The 23,658-nt window shown below is 42.0% G+C and overlaps 1 protein-coding gene across 1 annotated transcript in view; it reads right to left on the bottom strand.

Moving 5' to 3' along the window:
* The window catches only part of pcsk1 (proprotein convertase subtilisin/kexin type 1), an 85,878-nt gene that overhangs the window by 59,422 nt on the left and 2,798 nt on the right, over positions 1 to 23,658 (bottom strand). Inside the window, exons 2-4 of the mRNA XM_072583258.1 lie at positions 10,075 to 10,179; positions 8,905 to 9,027; positions 4,390 to 4,536 (exon numbers count right to left, since the gene is read on the bottom strand). Of these exons, the coding sequence (XP_072439359.1) occupies positions 4,390 to 4,536; positions 8,905 to 9,027; positions 10,075 to 10,179 (375 nt within the window). The remainder of the gene's footprint in view (positions 1 to 4,389; positions 4,537 to 8,904; positions 9,028 to 10,074; positions 10,180 to 23,658) is intronic.

The raw sequence follows: 23,658 nt of genomic DNA on the forward strand, positions 1-23,658 counted from the left end.
GTTCGGCACTCCCCCATCAGCGGAAATAAGTTTCCTCCTGCCAGAGTGTCCAATCCTTTCATAATCCTATACGTTTCAATCAGGTCCCCTCTCAGTCTTCTAAACTCAAGGGTATACAAGCCCAGTCGCTTCAGTCTTTCCGTGTAAGGCAATCCTGCCATTCCAGGAATTGACCTCGTGAACCTACGCTGCACTCCCTCAATAGCCAGAATGTCTTTCCTCAAATTTGGAGACCAGAACTGTACACAGTACTCCAGGTGTGGTCTCACCAGGGCCCTGTACAGCTGCAGAAGCACCTCTTTGCTTCTATACTCAATCCCTCTTGTTATGAAGGCCAGCATGCTATTAGCCTTCTTCACGACCTGCTGTACCTGCATGCTTGCCTTCATTGACTGGTGGACAAGAACACCCAGATCTCTCTGAACAGCCCCTTTACCTAATTTGATACCATTGAGGTAGTAATCTGCCTTCCTGTTCTTGCCACCAAAGTGGATAACCATACATTTATCCACATTAAACTGCATCTGCCATGCATCTGCCCACTCACCCAACTTGTCCAGGTCACCCTGTAATCTCCTAACATCCTCCTCACATTTCACCCTACCACCCAGCTTTGTATCATCAGCAAATTTGCTAATGTTATTGCTGATACCATCTTCTATATCATTTACATATATTGTAAAAAGCTGCGGTCCCAGCACGGATCCCTGCGGTACCCCACTGGTCACTGCCTGCCATTCCGAAATGGAGCCGTTAATCACTACCCTTTGTTTCCTATTAGCCAACCAATTCTCTATCCAATCTAGTACTTTGCCCCCAATACCGTGCACCCTAATTTTACTCACTAACCTCTTGTGTGGGACTTTATCAAAAGCTTTCTGAAAGTCCAGGTACACTACATCCACTGGATCTCCCTCGTCCATCTTCCGAGTTACATCCTCAAAAAATTCAAGAAGATTAGTCAAGCATGATTTCCCCTTCATAAATCCATGCTGACTCTGTCCTATCCTGTTACTATTATCCAGATGTGCCGTAATTTCATCCTTTATAATAGACTCCAGCATCTTTCCCACCACTGAGGTCAGACTAACTGGTCTATAATTTCCTGCTTTCTCCCGCCCACCCTTCTTAAAAAGTGGCACAACATTAGCCGCCCTCCAATCCTCAGGAACCGACCCCGATTCTATTGAACTCTGGAAAATAATCACCAGCGCATCCACGATTTCCCGAGCCACCTCCTTCAGTACCCTGGGATGCAGGCCATCAGGCCCCGGGGACTTATCAACCTTCAGACCTAACAGTCTCTCCAACACCAAATCCTGGCAAATATAAATTCCCTTAAGTTCAGGTCCTTCAGCCACTGTTACCTCAGGGAGATTGCTTGTGTCTTCCCCAGTGAACACAGATCTGAAGTACCCATTTAATTCCTCTGCCATTTCTTTGTTCCCAGTAATATATTCCCCTGTTTCTGTCTTCAAGGGCCCAATTTTTGTCCTAACCATTTTTTTGCCTTGGACATACCTAAAAAAGCTTTTACTATCCTCCTTTACATTATTGGCCAGTTTACCTTCGTACCTCATTTTTTCTCTGCGTATTTCCTTCTTACTAATCCTCTGTTGTTCTTTAAAAGCTTCCCAGTCCTCAGTTTTCCCACTTATCTTTGCTAAGTTATACTTTTTCTCTTTTAACTTTATATGTTTCTTTACTTCCCTCGTCAGCCACGCCCACCCATGTCTCCTCCTGGGATCTTTCTTCCTTTTAGGAATGAACTGATCCTGCAACTTCTGCATTATACACAGAAATATCCGCCATTGTTCCTCCACGGTCTTCCCTGTTAAGGTATTGCACCATTGAACTTTGGCCAGTTGCTCCCTCATAGCTCCATATTTCCCTTTATTCAACTGAAATATTGTCACTTCCGATTGTACAGATTGCAGATTGAAGCTTATTGTATTATGGTCACTACTTCCCAATGGCTCCTTCACTTCGAGGTCACTGACCAATTCAGGTTCGTTACACAATACCAGATCCAGAATCGCCTTATCCCTGGTCGGCTCCAGCACCAGCTGCTCTAAAAATCCATCTCTGAGGCACTCCACAAAGTCTCTTTCTTGAGGCCCGATACCATTCTGATTCTCCCAGTCTACCTGCATGTTAAAATCCCCCATAACAACTGTAGTAACATCTTTGTGACAAGCCAATTTCAGCTCCTGATTCAACTTACATCCGACATCCAGACTACTGTTTGGGGGCCTGTAGATGACTCCCATGAGGGTCTTTTTACCCTTAGTGTTTCGAAGCTCTATCCACACTGACTCTACATCCCCTGACTCTAGGTCCCCCCGCGCAAGGGACTGAATATCCTCCCTTACCAACAAGGCCACCCCACCCCCTCTGCCCGTCAGTCTGTCCTTACGATAGCACGTGTAGCCTTGAATATTCATTTCCCAGGCCCTGTCCCCATGAAGCCACGTCTCAGTTATCCCCACAATATCGTATCTGCCAATTTCCAAAAGAGCCTCAAGCTCATCCACCTTGTGTCTAATGCTTTGTGCATTCTTATATAGAATTTTTAATTTGTTACTGCTCTCACCCATCCCCTCAACCCTTACTTATCAGTTTGGATTAGAAACTGGCTTTCTGAAAGAAGGCAGCAAGTGGTGATTGATGGAAAATATTCAACCTGGAGTCCGGTTACTAGTGGTGTGCCACAAAGATCTGTTTTGGGACCACTACTATTTGTCACTTTTATAAATGACTTAGACGCCGGCATAGGTAGATGGATTTGTAAATTTTCAGATGACACTAAAGTCAGTGGAGTCGTGGACAGTTTGGAAGAATGTTACAAGTTGCAGGGGAACTTGGGCTACAGATTTAGGCTGAGAGGTAGGAAATGGAGTTTAATGCAGCTAAATGTGAGGTGATGCATTTTGGGAAGAATAACAGGAAGGCAGAATGCTGGGTCAACAGAAAGATTCTTGGTAGTGTGGAGGTGCAGTGGGATCTTGGATTCCATGAACATAGAATCCTGAAAGTTGCCACCCAGGTTGATAGTGCTGTTAAGAAGGCATACGGTGTGTTACGTTTCATTGGCAGTGGGATTTAATTCCGGAACCGCAATATCATGCTGCAACTATACAAATCACTAGTGTGGCCACACTTGGAATATTGTGTACATTCTGGATTCTGTACTTCAAGAAGGATGTGGAAGCATTGGAAAAGGTGCAAAGGAGATTTTCCAGGATGTTGCCTGGTCTGGAGGGAAGGAAAAAGTGAGGACTGCAGATGCTGGAGATCAGAGCTGAAAATGTGTTGCTGGAAAAGCGCAGCAGGTCAGGCAGCATCCAAGGAACAGGAGAATCGACATTTCGGGCATAAGCCCTTCTTCAGGAGGGAAGGTCTTATGAGGAAAGGCTGAGAGACTTGGGTCTGTTCTCATTGGAAAGGAGAACGCTTAGAGGGGATTTGATAGAGACATACAAGATGATCAGAGGATTAGATAGGTAGACAGTGAGAGTCGTTTTCCTAGGATGATGACGTCAGCGTGTACGAGAGGGCATAACTACAAATTGAGGGGTGATAGATTTAAGACAGATGTCAGATGCAGGTTCTTTATTCAGAGAGTGGTAAAGTGTGGAATGCCCTGCCTGCCAATGTAGTTAACTCAGCCATGTTAGGGAGATTTAAACAATCCTTGGATAAGCATATGGATGATGATGGGATACTGAGGGGACAAGCGGAGAATAGTTCACAGGTCTGCGCAATATTGAGGGCTGAAGAGCCTGTTCTGCGCTGTATTGTTCTATGTTCTATCTGTTTGCAGCTGGTTTGTAGCAAAATGGTAGTAGTATTAAAAGCCAATTTATCTTTCCTCATTTTGCAGACAGGTACTTCATGGGGAATAAAAACTCACACTTGTAAATGCATTGTTACTTTTCATTATCGCCTATTTGATCAATCTTTGTTGTTTATTTAAAATTCAAATTCATTGTACCAGAATTTTGAATGCTTGGAACATGAGTTTATCCATATACTCAGGACTTGTATATGGGTTCCAATATCAACTAAAATTGCTATACTAAACAATCTATGAAATGAATTTTGCAACACTAAACCAACTCTACGAATCAATACTTAATTATAAGTTCATTGGTTTAACTTCCAAAATGAATTAACTGAAATTCATTCTCAAGATTTTGCCAGAACAAATAGGAAAATTTTGCAAACCAAAAGTGCAGAAATTAATTCTTGAGCTGTTGAAATCCATTGCTGCCTATAAATAGTTGCAATTCAATATAATCACATTGAATTCATATTTCAGCTTCAGGAGAGTTATGATGAATCTTGGAGATGAAAAAATCTAAAAATATTCCTTTCAGTGTTACTCACATAATTTGCTTGAATATCTGTGTGATTCCATTCCAATCCATCATCAAGCACAGTTAGCACAATTCCTTTGCCTGTTATTCCCTTCTTCCACACAGGGATAACATGAAGGTCTAGTTTCGGGAGCATTGATGAAGTCCTTGTATCTTGCTTTAGATGGAAGAATATATAAAACATAATAAGATTTTGAATGCATTTTTAATAACAAGTGCACCTCTAAAAGATGAACTTTGTTTTGAAGCTAAGAGCTTTGAGCAGCAAACAATTAATTTAGTAGATGAATAATTCAATGTTGTGGGTGGTTGTTGAGAACTCTGGTGAATCATAGCTAGCACAAATATAACCCTGTCTCTGCAGAAATTACTGGCAATTCATGACTCATCTTATGCTGTAATGTCAGCAGGATCTGTAGGGACTGCTCTTTGAAATATATGATCCTTTCTTTCCCATTGGAGTATATTATGGACTTTCTTTACACTCAATAAGTAATCAGTTCTCTTTTATCCCTATTGTTTCAGGCTATTGCACGTTATTGGAGTTGCATGATGCATTTGATTGAATTTCTAAAATACCTGAAAGTACTAATCATTGTTCGGTAAAGCATTTTGAGGTATGCAAACAAAACTAAAAGCTTTCATTGCTTCTGCATTTTTTCAATTTTTTTTAATGCTTAATGGTTCGCCAACATTAATGTATGAGTTTTTAAGTCTCAATATAACTTCCAGAAGATACCCAAAGCATAACCAAACAGACTCTGTATATAGACAAAAGTTACAATCACAATCAGAAAAAGACAGAACTATTTGGTGTGAAAAAGGAAGTAATTTACTAGTGCAATAAAGTTACTCCACAGGATAAAGTTTGAAGAACAGTGACAAAACAGTATATAGCAGTAAGTTCTCCAAGTACATGGCAGTTGCAAGGTAAAAGGTAAAGTCACCATAGACCTACTGGACCGTGGAGCTGTTGTCTCATTAGACAGAGAGATGACTCAAGTTTGACAGAAGGGTCACCATGCTTCAGGCAAAGGGAGAAGTTGAGAAGGAGAATCCTTCAAGGTTTCCTCAACCAGTGCAAGAAACAAGCCTGTGCCATTCATTTTGTATCCCAAATTGATTCCTAGTGGCAAGAGACATTGCCAGTCATTAGAATATTTCAGAAGAAATACCAGCTTTTGCTTGGATGTCCAATGGGGTGTTCTGTCTCAGAGAAAACTTTATGGATGTTATAGCCAATAAACAAGATACTGTTCACTGGTATTGGTGAAATAGAGCTTGTAATTAAATTGTATTCCTGGTCAACATCAGGGAACCAAAGCAAGTTCGAAGTGAAGCAGAGGACAACGATTTTTTAAGCATAGTGATGAAATTTGCATTTTTTTGCCTAAGACTGAGTTGTGTTGAATTTTTTGGAAGGATTTCCAACACAAGCCCTAGCAGGTTTTCTCTCCATATCTCACCAAACCTCATTAATTACTTACCCCAGCCCTATAGCAGCTCTCCTATCCAATTATAACCCCATTTTACCACATGAGAAGATTTATAGAACAACCCACAACTCAGAGGATAGCTTAAAATTCACTGGCATCGCTTGCACCCACACCATCTTTAAAAACCCCATTGTGCTTCTGGATGAGCACTGTCAGTCCAGAGCTGCTCTACACAGTTCCTGTACTTGCCCAGGACATTGCAGATAGGGGGAATCCTCATGCTGCTTTGTGAGAAGGGTTCTGGAGCTTCTGCTGGATGGGGTGGCACAGAGGCAGGACTTACAACATAAGACCAAGGCCAGCCTGGTCCAAGGATACCACGTGGTTCAATGCAATTATGGTCATCTGGAGAAATGCACAGAGCTGACAGAAATAGGGTAATTACCTTCTTCACTCTGGCAGCGTAAACGTCACCTTTTCTAGCACTGCACATTCAATCTGTCTCTGCTACTGTACTCACCTCCCAGCAAGACTCAACACTCAAACACTCTCACCATAGCCTGCAGAAACTTTCCTCACTTGCTTTGCCCTACAACTGCCCTGCATGCCCGCTATGTTGTCGACTCATTCACACACAAAACATAACAGCTGTGCCACCCACCTTCATCTTCCTTAATACTTGCCCCTCTCTCATCCCAAAAGAAAAACATTATTTGTGTGTGTATGCATGCGGACAGTCTCCATGGTACATGTTGGTACCTCGTGTTCAATATGAAGATCCTTCAATCCAAGTGGCAAGCTGAATTCACCAGGTACTCTCTCATTGACTTCTCTCAATATCTAACTTGTTTGGCAAGTTTTGTAAGGTAGAAAGCAGAATATGAATGAGGGGAGCCGAAAATGTGTTGCTGGAAAAGCGCAGTAGGTCAGGCAGCATCCAAGGAACAGGAGAATCGACGTTTCGGGCATCAGCCCTTCTTCAGGAAAGGGCTGATGCCCGAAACGTCGATTCTCCTGTTCCTTGGATGCAGCCTGACCTGCTGTGCTTTTCCAGCAACACATTTTCGGCTCTGATCTCCAGCATCTGCAGTCCTCACTTTCTCCTATGAATGAGGGGTGTTGGCATGTCATCGAGGTGTTTTATAAACAATAATTCACAGTTGCCCAACAAAACATGTGTCTCATCACTTGGCAAATGCATAAAAAATGCAGCGCGATGCTGTCAATATCAAGTTAGGCCTCACAAGACTTCTCATCCAACTCTGCCGCAAATCTCACCATCGTCCACATCAGACAAACCCCGAGGAGATTCCACCCAAAGTATACAACAGCTTGGAATTATAAAACCTATTTTATGAAATAGTGCCTAACTCATATTTGTGGTCAACAACATTATATGGATTTTAAAATGGGATCTTGAATGCTGAAGTCAAAGGAATGCATTTGACAGATAGTACTGCTGAACTAAGTCAAAAATGATTTGAACATCAGCAATGTCTAAACATAGAGTCCTTGAACAATTACAAGAAGAAGTGAATAAGCTGACTATGAGCAGAGAGATGAGATATCATTAGTTACATTAACAAAAAAAAGTTACAAAAGTTTGGCATTACAGAATTGAATATTGATGAAACAAAACACAGTTTGTTGAAGCATTTCATCTTGCACTCAACAGGATATTTTCCAAGAATACAAATTCAAGGGGAAAACCAACATTTATACAGCATGAGAGGATAGTGCTGAGTGGTTGCCAAGTGGATTCTGATTGATAGAGACATTGCCATGCTGAATACATCAATAAATTATGATTGACAATTAACTACCAAGCTTTGGTTAAATTTTAAACAGGGGAAATTGATTCTGATTGTTGATAGCATTATTTTGAGAAATGAATTGGTGAATGTTGTCACCAATTTTACTGAGTTGAAACAGGAATGGGTGCAGTGCCTCTGACAAAAGACAAAATGTATCCTTATTGCTAAAAAAAAAGGAAAGTTATTGTGATTATTACTTTTTGGGAATACTGAGGAGTTAATTTTGACATTTTACTCATTCATGGGATTTGGGTGTCATGGAGTGAATGTTCTGCTGATGCTCCTACATCTGATGACCTACATTTTGTGGAGGCAATGGGTGTCTATGTCACTGACTAAAGAGACATCAAGAGCTCCCACATTGTCTCTTGCCAGATCTTGCATAATTCAGGACAGCAGTAGGCCTTCTAGAAAACACTGATGGCCAATCAGAGATTGGCAACTCTTCTATGATCAGCGGTGGGAAGGTGGTGGCTGCTTCAGGCACGAACCCCACCCAAAACCTCAAACCAAAGCAAACTAGCGACAAGTGAGTGATTGCAGAATTGCAGATGAGAAACAAACACAGAAAAGTCTAGAGAGAGTCTAGGGTGGAAGGAAAAATGGGGTTAACATTTCAAGTCTGGTATGACTCTTCAGAACTGAAAGGTTTGGAAAATAGGTTCCTTTATTTTACATTTTTGTCCGAGACCAAAGAGTAGCAAGCCGGCAGATAATGTAGAGGTCCAGTGCAAAAGACAAAGGGGTTGTCACTAGTGGAGAAAGAAGAATTGAGGTGTGAAATGGCTGTAAATTAAGGTGTAAATGGGTGAGGATTGGTCCCCTCTACACACAGCAAAGTCAACAAAGCATAAATATGACACAGCTGAGGGTAAAGGGGAATGTAAGAAATCTAGAGAACAGACATAATGTGATCAGTTTCTGGAGTTATTGAATTCAATGTTAAAGTTTTGAGGCTCCATCATGATGATGGAGAATCCTCGGTTGAGGAAAAAGGAGGTAATGTCAGAGCAGCCCAGTGGAAGGTAGCTTCATTAGAACAAATAAGATTGAGATGGAGAAATTGGGAGAACAGAATTAAATCCTTGCAGGAGTTTGGGTATGAGGTGGGCAGTCGATGTAACTGTGGGAGTCGGTGGGCTTGGAATGGATATTGGTACACAGTCTACTCTCAGAAATGAAAAATGTGAAGGGAAGGAAGTCAAGCTGTCAGCTGTTATTTGCAATAAATATTTAACTGGACACTGTTTTACTGCAATTAATCAGAGAACTTACCAGATACCATTGCTGATTCCACATGGGATCAGTAAACATTTTCTCTGCCATACAATCTCTACAGTCCCTTACTGGAGACCGCTTACTTCTTTGCTTTTCGTACTGTTGTTCTGCCCAAGACACCTACAGTTAAACCACACACAAGAATAGCACTAGCGTGATTAAGCCCACAATTTGTGGTTTGTTACATTATTCATATGTAATGCGACACAAAAAGGATACAAAATATTGAAATGTTGTTTATGCTTTTGTCAAAAAAATTGAGATTAAAGTCCTTCTCATTATTATTCACACGTTAATACTAGAAACACATGAGCAAAATATTTCCTCGCAAAACAACGGCCTCACCTTAACTTTATAAACTCTAAATTTTCTTTTTACAAGCTGATATAGTTACTGACACATTCCTTTAGAGTGAGTATTTGACTTTCTTTAATGGGACAGGAATGTTAAGTTATCAATTAGTCTAAATGTTTATTAATTACTTCTTTTCTGTCAATTTCCCTCTGAATGTTTTTCATATGCCCACTGAAGGTGGTAATTCATGTTGGTGTACCATTTCACTGGGACACTGGTCTGTGGTACATTTCACAACATTCATACTTGATGTATGAACATGTATAATGGAAGGATACTGTTGCAAAGCTCCACTACATGTGAGGGTTATGCCACAGCATCTATATTATTGTGTTATAGTCTGACATAAACCTTTAATTCCATGTAGTTAGATACCACATTGAGAACAGGCTATAGGAAATAAACTGTCACAGCTCAACTTAATTCTTGATTTTCCTATGTCCAATAAGTGTACACCCATTCTACATCCTCACTAGCAGTTAGGATTCTGAACCTTATTAATTTATATTCTCCATTCCATAAAGAGAAGCAGCTTATTCAATGACTTTCAATGGAATGAAAATTAGACAGATTCTACAGGAATGGATAAACTGTCTCACCAGATTCCAGATCTTGAAGTGAAGCGGAATATTTAGTTTGAAAAGCGAGGACAAAAACTAGTTTGATTTTTATTTAATGGGAATAGTTGCAGAACAGGAAATATTAAGTTGTACATGGATTTTATCCCGTAAACTCACTATTAACGATTTTACTTAAATTGTTAAAAAGTACCAACTGTCATGTTTCGCTTAATATTTTTAGAATGTATCATACCCGTTCATCTTCAAACAATCTTTTCGTAAAGTGATCAGCACTTCTTCGAGACCTTCGTGGATGAATTTTGTGTCTGAGTAGATAATGGTTTTGAAGTGTTCCAATCTAATCAGGTAGAGATTAAAGAGAATGTTCAACATAAATGAAAACATTAAAATGACATAAAAATAGTCATAAAAATCTTTCTTGCTGTAATATCTCCTGAGTTCTCTAGATTTTGCCTTTGGATTTGAAAATACCACTTTATTATTTAAGAAGGAAGAATGGAACCTCAGAACTACAGATAGTTTAGTCCAACATCAGTTGTGGGAATGTTACTGTAATTTACCTTCAGAGACAATGGGAAGAACCTTTCCCATGGAGCCCCTGTTGGTTCAGTGAAGTCATTTCAGGTTGGGAACTTGACCAATTAAGGCAAAAGTGAGGACTGCTGATGCTGGAAAAGCACAGCAGATCAGACAGCATCCGAGGAGTAGGAAAATTGATATTTCAAGCAAAAGCCCTAGTCCTGATGAAGGGCTTTTGCCCGAAACATCGATTTTGCTGCTCCTCGGATGCTGTCTGACCTGCTGTGCTTTTCCAGCACCACTCTAATCTAGACTTGACCAATTAAACTGAGTGCCTTGCTGTTGCACTTTCCCAGATCAAATTTATAAAATCATGAGGGGCATGGATAGGATAAATAGACAAAGAGTTTTTCTTGGGGTGGAGGAGTCCAGAACTAAAGGGCATAGGTTTAGGGTGAGAGGGGAAAGTTATAAAAGAGCCCTAAGGGGTAACGTTTTCATGCATAGGGTGGTACGTGTATGGAATGTGCTGCCAGAGGAAGTAGTGGAGGCTAGTACAATTGTAAGGTTTAAAAGGCATCTGGATGAGCATATGAATAGGAAGGGTTTGGAGGGATATGGGCTGGATGCTGACAGGTCAGACTAGATTGGGTTGGGATATCTGGTCAGCATGGACAAGTTGGACCGAAGGGTCTGTTTCTGTGCTGTACATCTCTATGACTCTAAATTCATTACAATTCAGCCACTATGTTTCCTGACTACAGAATAGGGGACAGTCATTTAAAACTGAGATGTGAAGGTGTTTATTCTCTGAGGGTAATGAATTTCTGGAATTTCAGAGCATTGTAGAAGTTATATCTCTGAAAGCATTTAAAGTGGGGGGAGATTGATTTTTGAAATATTGAAGAGTTGAGGTCTATCTGAAGCTTCAAAAAGGAAGATTTTATAGCATCACGCATTGAGAGAATGATTGTCCTACTCCAGTTCCAATTTCTTACGTTCACATACATCAAAAGATCAGACTCTAGAAAAATGGAGTCAGTCAGGTCAATGCTCCATTCAGCTGTATTGCACATACAGCTAATCATTCCCAAGTTTCACTTCAACAGGATTCCAAAATTTGGTCTCTGGAGTCTATGGGGTAGATTTTGACCGATACTATAAAATAGGTGATGCTAAATCCATTGCCTATTTTAAATCACAACCACAATCAAACTATAATTTAAGAACTCCATAATGAATTATGGGCAAAAATGAATTTCCTTACTGGTGTGGAGTACATGAGTTTAATAATAAGCTGTACTATTGATCTACTCACATGTATATTATTTCTTTTTCACTGACTTGGGTTTTCTGACTTTCTTCAGCACTCTCATGATGTCTAATTTGGACTGTTGGCTCTCAATCAGTGTACACTAAATTATAGTAGTCCAAACTCTAACAGCTAATCTGGAAATTTTGCTGCTGGATATCAGATCCTTGACATAATTGTCTGCTATAAATAATAATGAAGCAGTCAGAGAAACAATAAGATTGTTTGAAACACAACTACAAACCAATGAATGTCAGCATGAATATATGTCAGCAAATATTTCTTGGAGGTTTTCAGAATATCAATACAGAAAGTTAATTCTGAGCAAAATAAATTATTTCTATTTTATGGTTATAAACATAGATTCCAATTAGAAACAAGAATGGATTTCTATTTTGATACAGTGCTGTTGTCAGGTCATTAGGGTTAGTAGTATGAGTTCACTCCAAATTGAGCCAGTTCTGTCAGAGCAGAAATCAGTGAATTTAGAGAGTTCATGTTATTGAAGATTAACAATAGTATTCTTTACATCATTCACACCAGTCAAGGTCTCTGATGGTTTCTAAATAACGAAACAATAATGCTTTTCATTTTGCACTGGACTTCCTATTAACTATTTTTGCCTGTCTGAAAACTGTTTTAAGTAGTTCAGTGTCATTTAGGTCTAAGCTGCCTGTTTGAGCATCATTTCATCTACCTGCTGAATCCTGGCCCCCAGAACCCCGAGGAGAACACCACCCCTGCTCATGACTCCGCCCCCATTCCCCCCACCATCACACCCACTCCAGTTACTGGCTCCACCCCCACTCCCAGCTCCACACCCACACCAGATCCCAGCTCACAGCCCTATTGAGTTTTCACCATCCCTCCAGACCTCCCCCTCACTGAGGACGAACGATCAGTCCTCAGCAAAGGACTCATCTTCATCCCCCTCCGTCCACGCATCAATGAATTTAATACATGCTGTGACGTCGAACACCTCTTCCGCCGCCTCCGAGCTTTCTTTCACAATCAGGACTCCCGCCCACCTTCCGAGGACCGCTTCGCTCACCTCCAACACACTGCATCCACCTGGACACCCCACGCTGACCTATTACCTGCCCTCGGCCTCTTCATTTCCAACTGCCACCAGGACATTAACCGTCTCAACCTGTCTACCCCCCTCCCTCAATCCAACCTCTCACCCTCACAAGGCGCAGCCCTCCAATCCCTCTGCTACAATCCTGACCTCACCATCAAGCCAGCAGATAAAGGGGATGCAGTGTTAGTCTGGCGCACTGACCTCTACACCGCTGAAGCCAAATGCCAACTCGAGGACACCTCTTCCAACCGCCCCCTCGATCATGACCCCACCCCCCATCACCAAACCATCATCTCCCAGACCATACAGAACCTCATCACCTCAGGAGATCTCCCACCCACAGCTTCCAACCTCATAGTCCAGGAACCCCGTACTGCACGGTTCTACCTCCTTCCCAAGATCCACAAGCCTGACCACCCTGGCTGACCCATTGTCTCAGCATGCTCCTGCCCCATTGAACTCATCTCTACCTGCTTCGACACTGTCCTATCCCCCCTAGTCCAGAAACTCCCCACATACGTTCGAGACACCACCCACGCCCTCCACCTCCTCCAAGACTTCCGTTTCCCCGGCCCCCAACGCCTCATCTTCACCATGGATATCCAATCCCTCTGCACCTCCATTTGCCATGACAAGGGACTCCAAGCCCTCCGTTTTTTTCCTCTCCCGATGTCCCCAACAGTACCCTTCCACCGATACTCTCATTCGTTTGACTGAACTAGTCCTCACCCTTAACAATTTCTCCTTCGAATTCTCCCACTTCCTCCAGACCAAAGGGGTAGCCATGGGCACATGTATGGGCCCCAGCTATACCTGCCTCTTTGTTGGCTACGTAGAACAGTCGATCTTCCGTAATTACACCGGCACCACTCCCCACCTCTTCCTCCGCTACATTGATGACTGCATTGGCGCCACCTCGTGCTCCCACGAGGAGGCTGAGCAATTCATCAACTTCACCGACACATTCCACCCTGACCTTAAATTTACCTGGACCATCTCTGACACCTCCCTCCCTTTCCTGGACCACTCCATCTCCATTAATGATGACCGACTTGACACTGACATTTTTTACAAACCCACCAACTCCCACAGCTACCTGGATTACACCTCTTCCCACCTTACCTCTTGCAAAAATGCCATCCCGTATTCCAAATTCCTCCACCGTATCTGCTCCCAGGAGGACCAGTTTGACCACAGAACACACCAGATGGCCTCCTTCTTTAGCGACTGCAATTTCCCTTCCCACGTGTATAAAGATGCCCTCCAACGCATCTTGTCCACATCCCGCACCTCCGCCCTCAGACCCCACCCCTCCAACCGTAACAAGGACAGAACGCCCCTGGTGCTCACCTTCCACCCGACCAACCTTCGCATAAATCAAATTATCCGCCGACATTTCCGCCACCTCCAAAAAGACCCAACCACCAGGGATATATTTCCCTCCCCACCCCTTTCCATCTTCCGCAAAGACCGTTCCCTCCGTGATTACCTGGTCAGGTCCATGCCCCCCTACAACCCACCCTCCCATCCTGGCACCTTCCCCTGTCACCGCAGGAACTACAAAACCTGCGCCCACATCTCCTCCCTCACCTCCATCCAAGGCCCTAAAGGAGCCTTCCAGATCCATCAAAGTTTTACTTGCACATCCACTAATATTATTTATTGTATCCGTTGCTCCCGATGCGGTCTCCTCTACATTGGGGAGACTGGACGCCTCCTAGCAGAGCGCTTTAGGGAACACCTCAGGGATACCCGCACCAATCAACCAAACCGCCCTGGGGCCCAACATTTCAACTCCCCCTCCCACTCTTCCGAGGACATGGAGGTCCTGGGACTCCTTCACCGCCACTCCCTCACCACCAGACGCCTGGAGGAAGAACACCTCATCTTCCGCTTCGGAACACTTCAACCCCAGGGCATCAATGTGGACTTCAACAGTTTCCTCAATTCCCCTTCCCTCACCTCACCCTAGTTCCTAACTTCCAGCTTAGCACTGTCCCCATGACTTGTCCTACCTGCCTATCTTCTTTTCCACCTATCCACTCCACCCTCTCTCCCTGACCTATCACCTTCTTCCCCTCCCCCACTCACCTATTGTATTCTATGCTACTTTCTCCCCACCTCCACCCTCCTCTAGCTTATCTCTCCACGCTTCAGGATCTCTGCCTTTATTCCTGATGAAGGGCTTTTGCCCGAAACGTTGATTTTACTGCTTCTCGGATGCTGCCTGAACTGCTGTGCTCTTCCAGCACCACTAATCCAGAATCTGATTTCCAGCATCTGCAGTCATTGTTTTTACCCTGTAGTGTTTACTGTTAGAACAATACATTTCAGCACAAGATCGCATTCAGTTTGGAGACTGGAGCAATGATGGATAAATGGAATTATGGTATCGCTCAATGATGGTGTAACTAAAAGACTCAAGACACATATCTGGCCACTCCTGTTCCACCATTCAGCCAAAAGAGCCATTTTTATTATATCATCTGAATAAGTGTCAGAGAAATTTGCCCAATTGGTTAGAGATCATAAAGCACACATCTTGAAGTGAAATTAACAAACAGTTTATTGCAAGCCATATGGCTGGGAGAGAAACTGACTTTGCTGACAGAGAACTGACAGTCTGCACAGGTGGATCACATTTCTCTCCCCAGAGCTGAGGATGAGACCAGTTTTATACTAATGTGCACAATGAGGCTGATTAAGAAATGGGAAGCTACAATGTATCTGGTTAAAAATCACACACCAGGTTATAGTCCAACAGGTTTAACTGGAAGTCGGCGGTTAGTGGTGTCGATAGTAGTAATGATTTGGAGATGCTGGTGTTGGACTGGGGTGTACAAAGTTAAAAATCACACAACACCTGGCCCCTGCGCAAGGATGACACTCAAATTCGTGAAGCGTTCCATATTTTTGTGTGCTTCCAATTAAACCTGTTGGACTATAACCTGGTGTTGTGTGATTTTTAACTTTGTACACCCCAGTCCAACACCGACATCTCCAAATCATACAATGTATCTGGAAATGGAGTAATCTAGTTGCAAGGATACTAATTGGAAAACAGTTATCGGATGAATGTCCTGTTCCTTCACACAATGCAACATCCTGACAGTAACAATGGTTCCATTCCTCTTCACAGGTAGGTGTTAATGTCTCCTCTGAAGTGGTGAGGTGCTTCCATTGTCCTGTTCCTGGAGCATGTCCTTGCTGGTGCCTGTCTGACCTGCTCTTTGTGTGGCTTTGGTATTGCTGGGTTGTGAAGCTGCCCTTGGGGCTTTGAGATATCTGTGGTGCTCTGTCATTGTTAACGAGCTTACAGTGTATCCTCTTGTCTGTATGGGCTGTCTGACTTGGCTTGTGAGCCTCCTTGGGAATTCTGGGTGTTTTTGGTACAGTTTGGCAAATTTTGCTTTCGTGGGCCTATCATGCGTTAGCAGATCTTTTCCCACAATGAGGTCGTCCAATAATCTCCTTTAAGAATTTGTGTTTTCTATGTCACTTCCATTATACAATATTTGATACTTAACAATTCACCTTCCATAATTGCAGCCATTCTAAACTTTCACTTAACTCTATTACAGTTATCAGTTGCCTTGTAAGACTCAACTTCTGTCATAGAGTCATAGAAATGTTCAATACGGAAACATCCCCTTTGGTCCAACTCATTCATGCTGACCAGATATCCTAAATTAATCTAGTCCCATTTGCCAGTACTTGGCCCATATCCCTCTGAACCCTTCCATGTACCCATCCAAATGCCTTTTAAATGTTGTAACTGTACCAGCCTCCACCACTTCCACTGGCAGCTCATTCCATATACACACCAATTCTGTATGAGGAAGTTGTCCCCTAGGTCCCTTTTAAGTCTAAAAAACATGTCTATTTACCCTATCCATGCCCCTAGTTATTTCATAAACCACTACAAAGGTCCGCTGGTCCTCCTGTAATTTAGTTTTATGTCAAATAGCTGGGTGTCTAAATCCAGTTTATGTAGCTTGAAAATAAATAAGACATCCAGCACCAATTTTTGGAAAATTCAGATTCCTGTTCATCTGTTAATCTGAACCTATTCAGATTAACACCTCTGACATCACTTTCTAGCTTATACATCGTTCTTCCCTTACTTTCAGATAACTCTATTCCATTCCATGTTTTACCTACATTGGTCCATATACTCTGATGACCCAAAAATCGGGTGGCACTGTGTCTCAGTGGTTAGCACTGCTGCCTCATAGTGCCAGGGACCCGGGTTCAATTCCCACTTTGGGTGACTGTATGTGTGGAGTTTGCACATTCTCCCCATGTCTGTATTCCTCCAGGTGCTCCGGTTTCCTCCCACATCCAAAAATGTGCAGTCAGGTGAATTGGCCATGGTAAGTTGCCCGTTGTGTTAGATGCATTAGTCAGGGGTAAATAAAAGGGAAGGGGAATAGGTCTGAGTGGGTTACTCTCCGGAGGGTCAATGTGGCCAAAGGCCCAAAGGGCCTGTTTCCATACTGTAAGGAAGTTAATTAAATCTAATCAAAAATCATTGGCAAAGTGTAGACTGGAGTAACGACTTAGAACTATGTGGAATTCCTGAAGAAGCTGACTCTATGGGAATTCTAAAGGGCATGGCAGATGGTGGAATTTGAATTCAGTAAAAAGTCTGGAATTAAGAGTCTGATGATGACCATGATCTGTTGGGATATATCCTTGAGGGAAGGAAACTACTCTCCTCGCCTGGTCTGTTCTACATGTGACTCCAGACTCACAGCAAAGTGGTTGACTCTTAACTGCTCTCTGGGCAATTAGGGATAGGTAATAAATGCTGAACTAGCCAGTGATGCCCACATCCTGTAATTTGATTTTTAAAAAACTCCCTCACGTCTGGAATAATTCAAAAATGCCCTTTGAAGTTGGAAACCTTAGAAGAATTCACTCAATTAAGTTTAGTAATTGACCAGAAAATGCAAGACAATTAAAAACCTGCTTTAACACCTGGATCATTATTAAACTGATACCCCCCCCAACCCAATTCACCACTGATGCCTCAACTATATCTCACCCAACCCCTGACAGCACCCAGTCTGCTGACAACCAATTCAACCCCAATCAGATCCCTATCCACATCCTGCTGGACTCTTTCAATCTGGTCAAAAAACACTGCTACTGTAATTCTGACCTCCTCTGACGCAATAATCCCTCTTAACTGTTGGACCCAATTAGTCTCACATCTGACTGGACCCTAGACTAACCAAATATTCACAGTGCACCCACTCCCTGTTTGAGCAAGGGGCAGTGTTGTGAAAGTGGGACCTTGATGGTGACCTCAGCTGGTACAGACAATGAACTTGTGCTGTTGGCATCATACTGGATCACAAACTAACCATTCAGCCACCTCATCTAACCAAACCCTGGACCCAATAACATTTCCCCTGAACCAAAACACTCCTTCTGCTAGCCTGACACACAGGGGCATGACACCCTCTCCCATCCTTTGAACCCAACATCCTTCAACCCTAATTGAATCACTGTTTGATGTTCTTGATGTATCCCTCTCCTTTGCCAGATTTGATAACTTCTCAACTGGAACATCCATTCCTTTTTGCCACCGTAACTATTTCCTATTGCCAGACTGAGACTCACTCCCCATGTCCCCTGCCAGCTTAACCTTCCCAGTATCTGGAACTTGCTCCCACCTGTTGTACCCAATATGTTCCCTTCCACTCCCTTCCTCTGCTGCACCAATAACAGCTCACCCAAACTATCTTACTTTACTTTATTTAGCTGACACCTTGGCATCCTAGCTATGTGGCACCATACTCATTTCATCCACCTGGACCCCATTCACCTTGCAGGCCAGTGATCATTCCATACTATCCACTTGGCATTCCACCCACCTGGCATCCTATCAATCTCTCCCACAAGTCACTCTTCTCCCTACATAGCTGGCACCTTAACCCCTAAAGCAGCTTTACCCCAGATCCCTTCACCATGCTGACCTTACATTCTTACCCTTTCACAGATGCTGTCAAAGTGACTAGCTGTGCTGTTCAGTATTTAAATCACATGACATGGTATACTCACTCCTGCAAAAGGAGCATGGTTTTATCTGAAATCACAACATTTGTTTTCACAAACATGCAGCACCTTTATTCACCATTATCACACACAACGCCTCCACTAGTATTTAATTATTAGATTGCTATTGACTTCCAGTACAGAAGGAACAGAAGTTTGCTTCAATTAAATATTAAATATTGTCTTTAGTCTGCACTACAAGTTATTTTCTCTAACTGCTGACTCCATTACTTTCCCTATGATTAAACCAGACTATTTACAAATTTCATGTCATGAGCTTCTGACCACATATTTGTAACACTAATAAAACCAGCTGTTTCTAACTCCATAACAGCACTTGACTTTATTCATCTGCTCATCAGCTTCTGAAGCTCTCATTCATGTCTTTGTTACCTCTGTATTGGGTTATTCCAATAAACGTCTGGCTAGCTTCCCACATTGAGACCCATAAACTTGTAGTCATCCAAATGCTGCTTCCCATATTTTAATTCACAGCTAGTCCTAATCAGTTAGCATCCCTGTGCTTGCCAACAAACATTGACTCTCAGTCAAGCAACATCTTAATTTTTATGTTCTCATCTCTCATTTAAAATTCCTACCATGGCCTCGTGCATTCCTGTCTCTGTATTCTCCTCCAGTCCCACATCATCTGAGATATTTACACTCACCTCATTTTAACCTCTTGAGCATCCTCAATTTTAATTGAACTACAAATGGTGGTCAAGCTTTTGATTACCTTCACCCTGAGCTCTGAAATTGTCTGCCTTATTTATCAGTCTTTCCACTTGGCTTTCCGCTTTAGGACACTATTTATAACCTTATGACCTTTTGTGACATAATTTGTTTTCTAGCTCCTGTGAAGCATGATGGGATATTTTGTTGTGTCAAATGTTCCATATAAATATAAAGTGATATTGCATATAACTTCCTGTGAATTTGTCAAAGTTAAAAATCACACAACACCAGGTGATGAAGGAGCGTCGCTCCGAAAGCTAGTGCTTCCAATTAAACCTGTTGGACTATAACCTGGTGTTGTGTGATTTTTAACTTTGTACACCCCAGTCCAACACTGGCATCTCCGGATCATGTGAATTTGTCTGTTTCTATCCCTTTAGGTCATCTAAGAAAGACAGCCAGTTGACCCAACAGTGGTTTATGTTTAAATGTACAATTTCCAATGTTGGGTGGAAGCTACTAATACCATTGTTAGTGGAGACCTTCTTGAATAACTGTTGTATGTTTTTCAATGAACAGTAACTAAAAAACTTCTAAAGTTACTGGGTTATCCTCCAAGCCCAAATACCTCAATAACATCTTTCAGGGAAGAGAACAGGATCTATTCCTTTTGGCTGAAATTATCTTGTGTTCTATTTCCTGACCAATTTACTCTTGTGCAGTCAGCTGCCAAACTAAACCACTAGCAGTGAAGCAATGAATGTAACATAAATGGTATACTTCATTCACAGTTATATATTTATATATTTTCATTTAATACCATTTTCTATTGTTAATGTGGTATAAGAATTTCTTATTGCTGACTGTTGGGCTTAGAGTTTTGAAAACATTTTTATTTCATTCATGAAATGTGGGCATCACTGGCTAGGCCAACATTTATTGTCCATCCCTAATTGCCCAGAGAGCAGCTAAGAGTCAATTGCATTGCTTTGGGTCTGGAGTCACATGGAGGCCAGGCCAAGTAAGGATGGCAGTTTCCTTCCCTTAAGAGCATTACTGACCAAGATGGGTTTTCCCAACAATTGACAATGGTTTTGTGGTCATCATTAGACTCTGAATTCCAGATTTTCATTTAATTCAAATTCCACCATCTGCAGTAGCAGGATTCAAACCCGAGACCCCAGAACATTAATAATCCAGGGACAATACCGTTTGGCCATCACTTTCCCGTGAGCGATTTATTGTTCTCTTTTTTGTCATTTTAAATAGTTGTGAAAGTTCATGAATACATCACAATGGTTTCCCTTATCTATTTGTCAACTGCAACACAGTTGGTAGCACCTTTGCCTTGTGATTTACAAGGTTCAGAATTCAAGTTTAACTCCATGGTTTGAGTACAAGGGTCAAAGCTGACACTTTTTCCCCGGGTACAGCAGAGTGTTACAAGGGGACATAAATTTAAGGTGAAGGGTGGAAGGTATAGGGGAGATGTCAGGGGTGGGTTCTTTACCCAGAGAGTAGTGGGGGCATGGAATGCGCTGCCCGTGGGAGTGGTAGAGTCAGAATCATTGGCGACCTTTAAGCGGAATTTGGATAGGTACATGGATGGGTGCTTAATCTAGGTTAGAAGTTCAGCACAACATCGTGGGCCGAAGGGCCTGTTCTGTGCTGTATTGTTCTATGTTCTATGTTCTATATTCTATGATATTGGGTGAGCACTGTACTGCTAAAAGTGCATTTCTTGTATACAATATTAAACCAAGGCCTCATTTGCCATTTCAGTGTGTGTAAAAGATTTCATAGCATTACACTGAATCTGCAATGAGTCAAATTCAGATAGCTCAAAATTCTAGTTGTAGTGAAGTTGTCAGCTATTCCTGACAACATAATAAGAAATCGAATGAAAAGATCCACTTGATAAGACAAAGTTTCAGACTGGTATCTCAGGATTATTTGAATGGCTGCACACTTATCATGTGACCATGCTAATCAATTGGAGTAGAGTTAGGTGAAGGACAAAATCACGGCAAGTCTGCAGTGGTGACCAACATGCAGCAAGACACATTTTTCTAACAGATGAATTATTTTGTTCTCTTTTTCCAGATCGCTCTTTGAAGATTAACAATGAAATGTGTAAAAGTGGAAAACCGAACAAGGAATATGTCACTGCTCTGCTCTATGCCAACATGGATGGCACTGAAAGATTGCTGCTTCTTGTGATCATGAAGTCCAAGAAGCCATGTTGTTTTGTGACTGTCAAGATGCTACACACGCAATTTAAAACCAACAAACCCGCAGACTGACCTCCGGCATTTTGTGGCACATGGATCAGAAAAGTGGACAAAATGTGTCAATGGAAGAAAATGAACTGTATCACACTGAAGAGCCTGAAGAGTCTGATGAATGCATAACTATGTACATGATTTGGAGATGCCGGTGTTGGACTGGGGTGTACAAAGTTAAAAATCACACAACACCAGGGTTATAGTCCAACAGGTTTAATTGAAAGCACTAGCTTTCGGAGTGCCGCTCCTTCATCAGGTGAAGGAGCGGCACTCCGAAAGCTAGTGATTCCAATTAAACCTGTTGGACTAAAACCTGGTGTTGCGTGATTTTTAACTAACTATGTACATGTCAGTTTTCCTAGCTGAAGCCACAAAGATCATTCTCCAGAATTTTTCATTTCTATATAAAACACAGGAAACATGTTTGGTTACACTGATGACATGGCAGACTCATCCGAAGATAGCATTCTAAGCAGAATAAGATTACGAATGTTTTCTAGTGCTAATTCCCGGCCTTTTATAGTACAACGTTAGGCTATTGTAAGGTGTGACCAAATTGAAAGACGAAGAACATTTTTCACATATTTACTATGTCACTGCAATATCCTTGTTTCACAAATTGAGTGTTTTAGAAAAATGGGGCTACGTAGGAGGTTTCCTCAACTATGATGAAGCTCCATTTAACACATATTTCTGGGCAGACTCCTTCTTATTTAACTTATCATAATTTTATTGTATTTCTTTTAGAGTTTAGATTCCGTACAGTGTGGAAACAGGCCCTATGGCCCAACAAGTCCACCCCTCTGAAGAGTAACCCACCCAGACCCATTTCCCTCTGACTGATGCACCTAACACTATGGGTAATTTAGTATGGCCAATTCACCTAACCTGCACATCTTTGGACTGTCGGAGGAAACCCACATAGACACAGGGAGAATGTGTAAACTCCACACAGACAATCACCTGAGGCTGGAATTGAACCTAGATTACTGGTGCTATGAGGCAGCAATGCTAACCATTGAGCCACCATGCCATCCCAAACAGGAGGTTGTTAGCTGGTTGTTATAACTTTTGCTGCTCTGCTGAGAAAACATTAGTTTCTGCGTTTCCTACAACGGTGAATACACTTCAAAATGTACTTAATTACCTGTAAAGCACTTTGAAACATTAGTTGGCTGTGAAAATCTCTATACACACGCTAGTCTTTCTTTCTCCCTGCAGCCTTTGTTTAATGTATTTGTCATACTAATTTCAAATATGTGACTCACTTGAAGCCCATTTCAAGTTATATTTATTTAAGTCCTTCAAATTTGACTGAAAATGTGTTGCTGGAAGAGCGCAGCAGGTCAGGCAGCATCCAAGGAACAGGAGAATCGACGTTTCGGGCATCAGCCCTTCTAAGAAGAAGGGCTGATGCCCGAAATGTCGATTCTCCTGCTCCTTGGATGCTGCCTGACCTGCTGCGCTCTTCCAGCAACACATTTTCAGCTCTGATCTCCAGCATCTGCAGTCCTCACTTTCTCCTCTTTCAAATTTGACTGTCCTGCATGTTCAGGATACTTTATGAAGTATTTCATTGGCCATCCACTGAATGTATATTGATCAATTCTATCCCCCCATTGCTATCTAATTGTTTAAACTTGAAGTTGTATACCTTGGTATTGATTTGCAGTAAAGGTATCAGTTTTTAAAATCATAACAGCATTAATTATTTTATAGCTTTGTAATGCAAATCATTAGTTTATATATTAAAATCGCATGCTGTTTATCAAACATCCTGATGGAAAAATGCAAAATTATGCAAATTGATCAACAATATGTACATTGTAAATATAAAATGAATAGAAGGAAAGACTTGGAAAGGGATTTGAGATTGCCAGT

Source organism: Chiloscyllium punctatum, chromosome 2 (assembly GCF_047496795.1).
Source record: "Chiloscyllium punctatum isolate Juve2018m chromosome 2, sChiPun1.3, whole genome shotgun sequence".
Classification (NCBI taxonomy): Eukaryota; Metazoa; Chordata; class Chondrichthyes; order Orectolobiformes; family Hemiscylliidae; genus Chiloscyllium; species Chiloscyllium punctatum.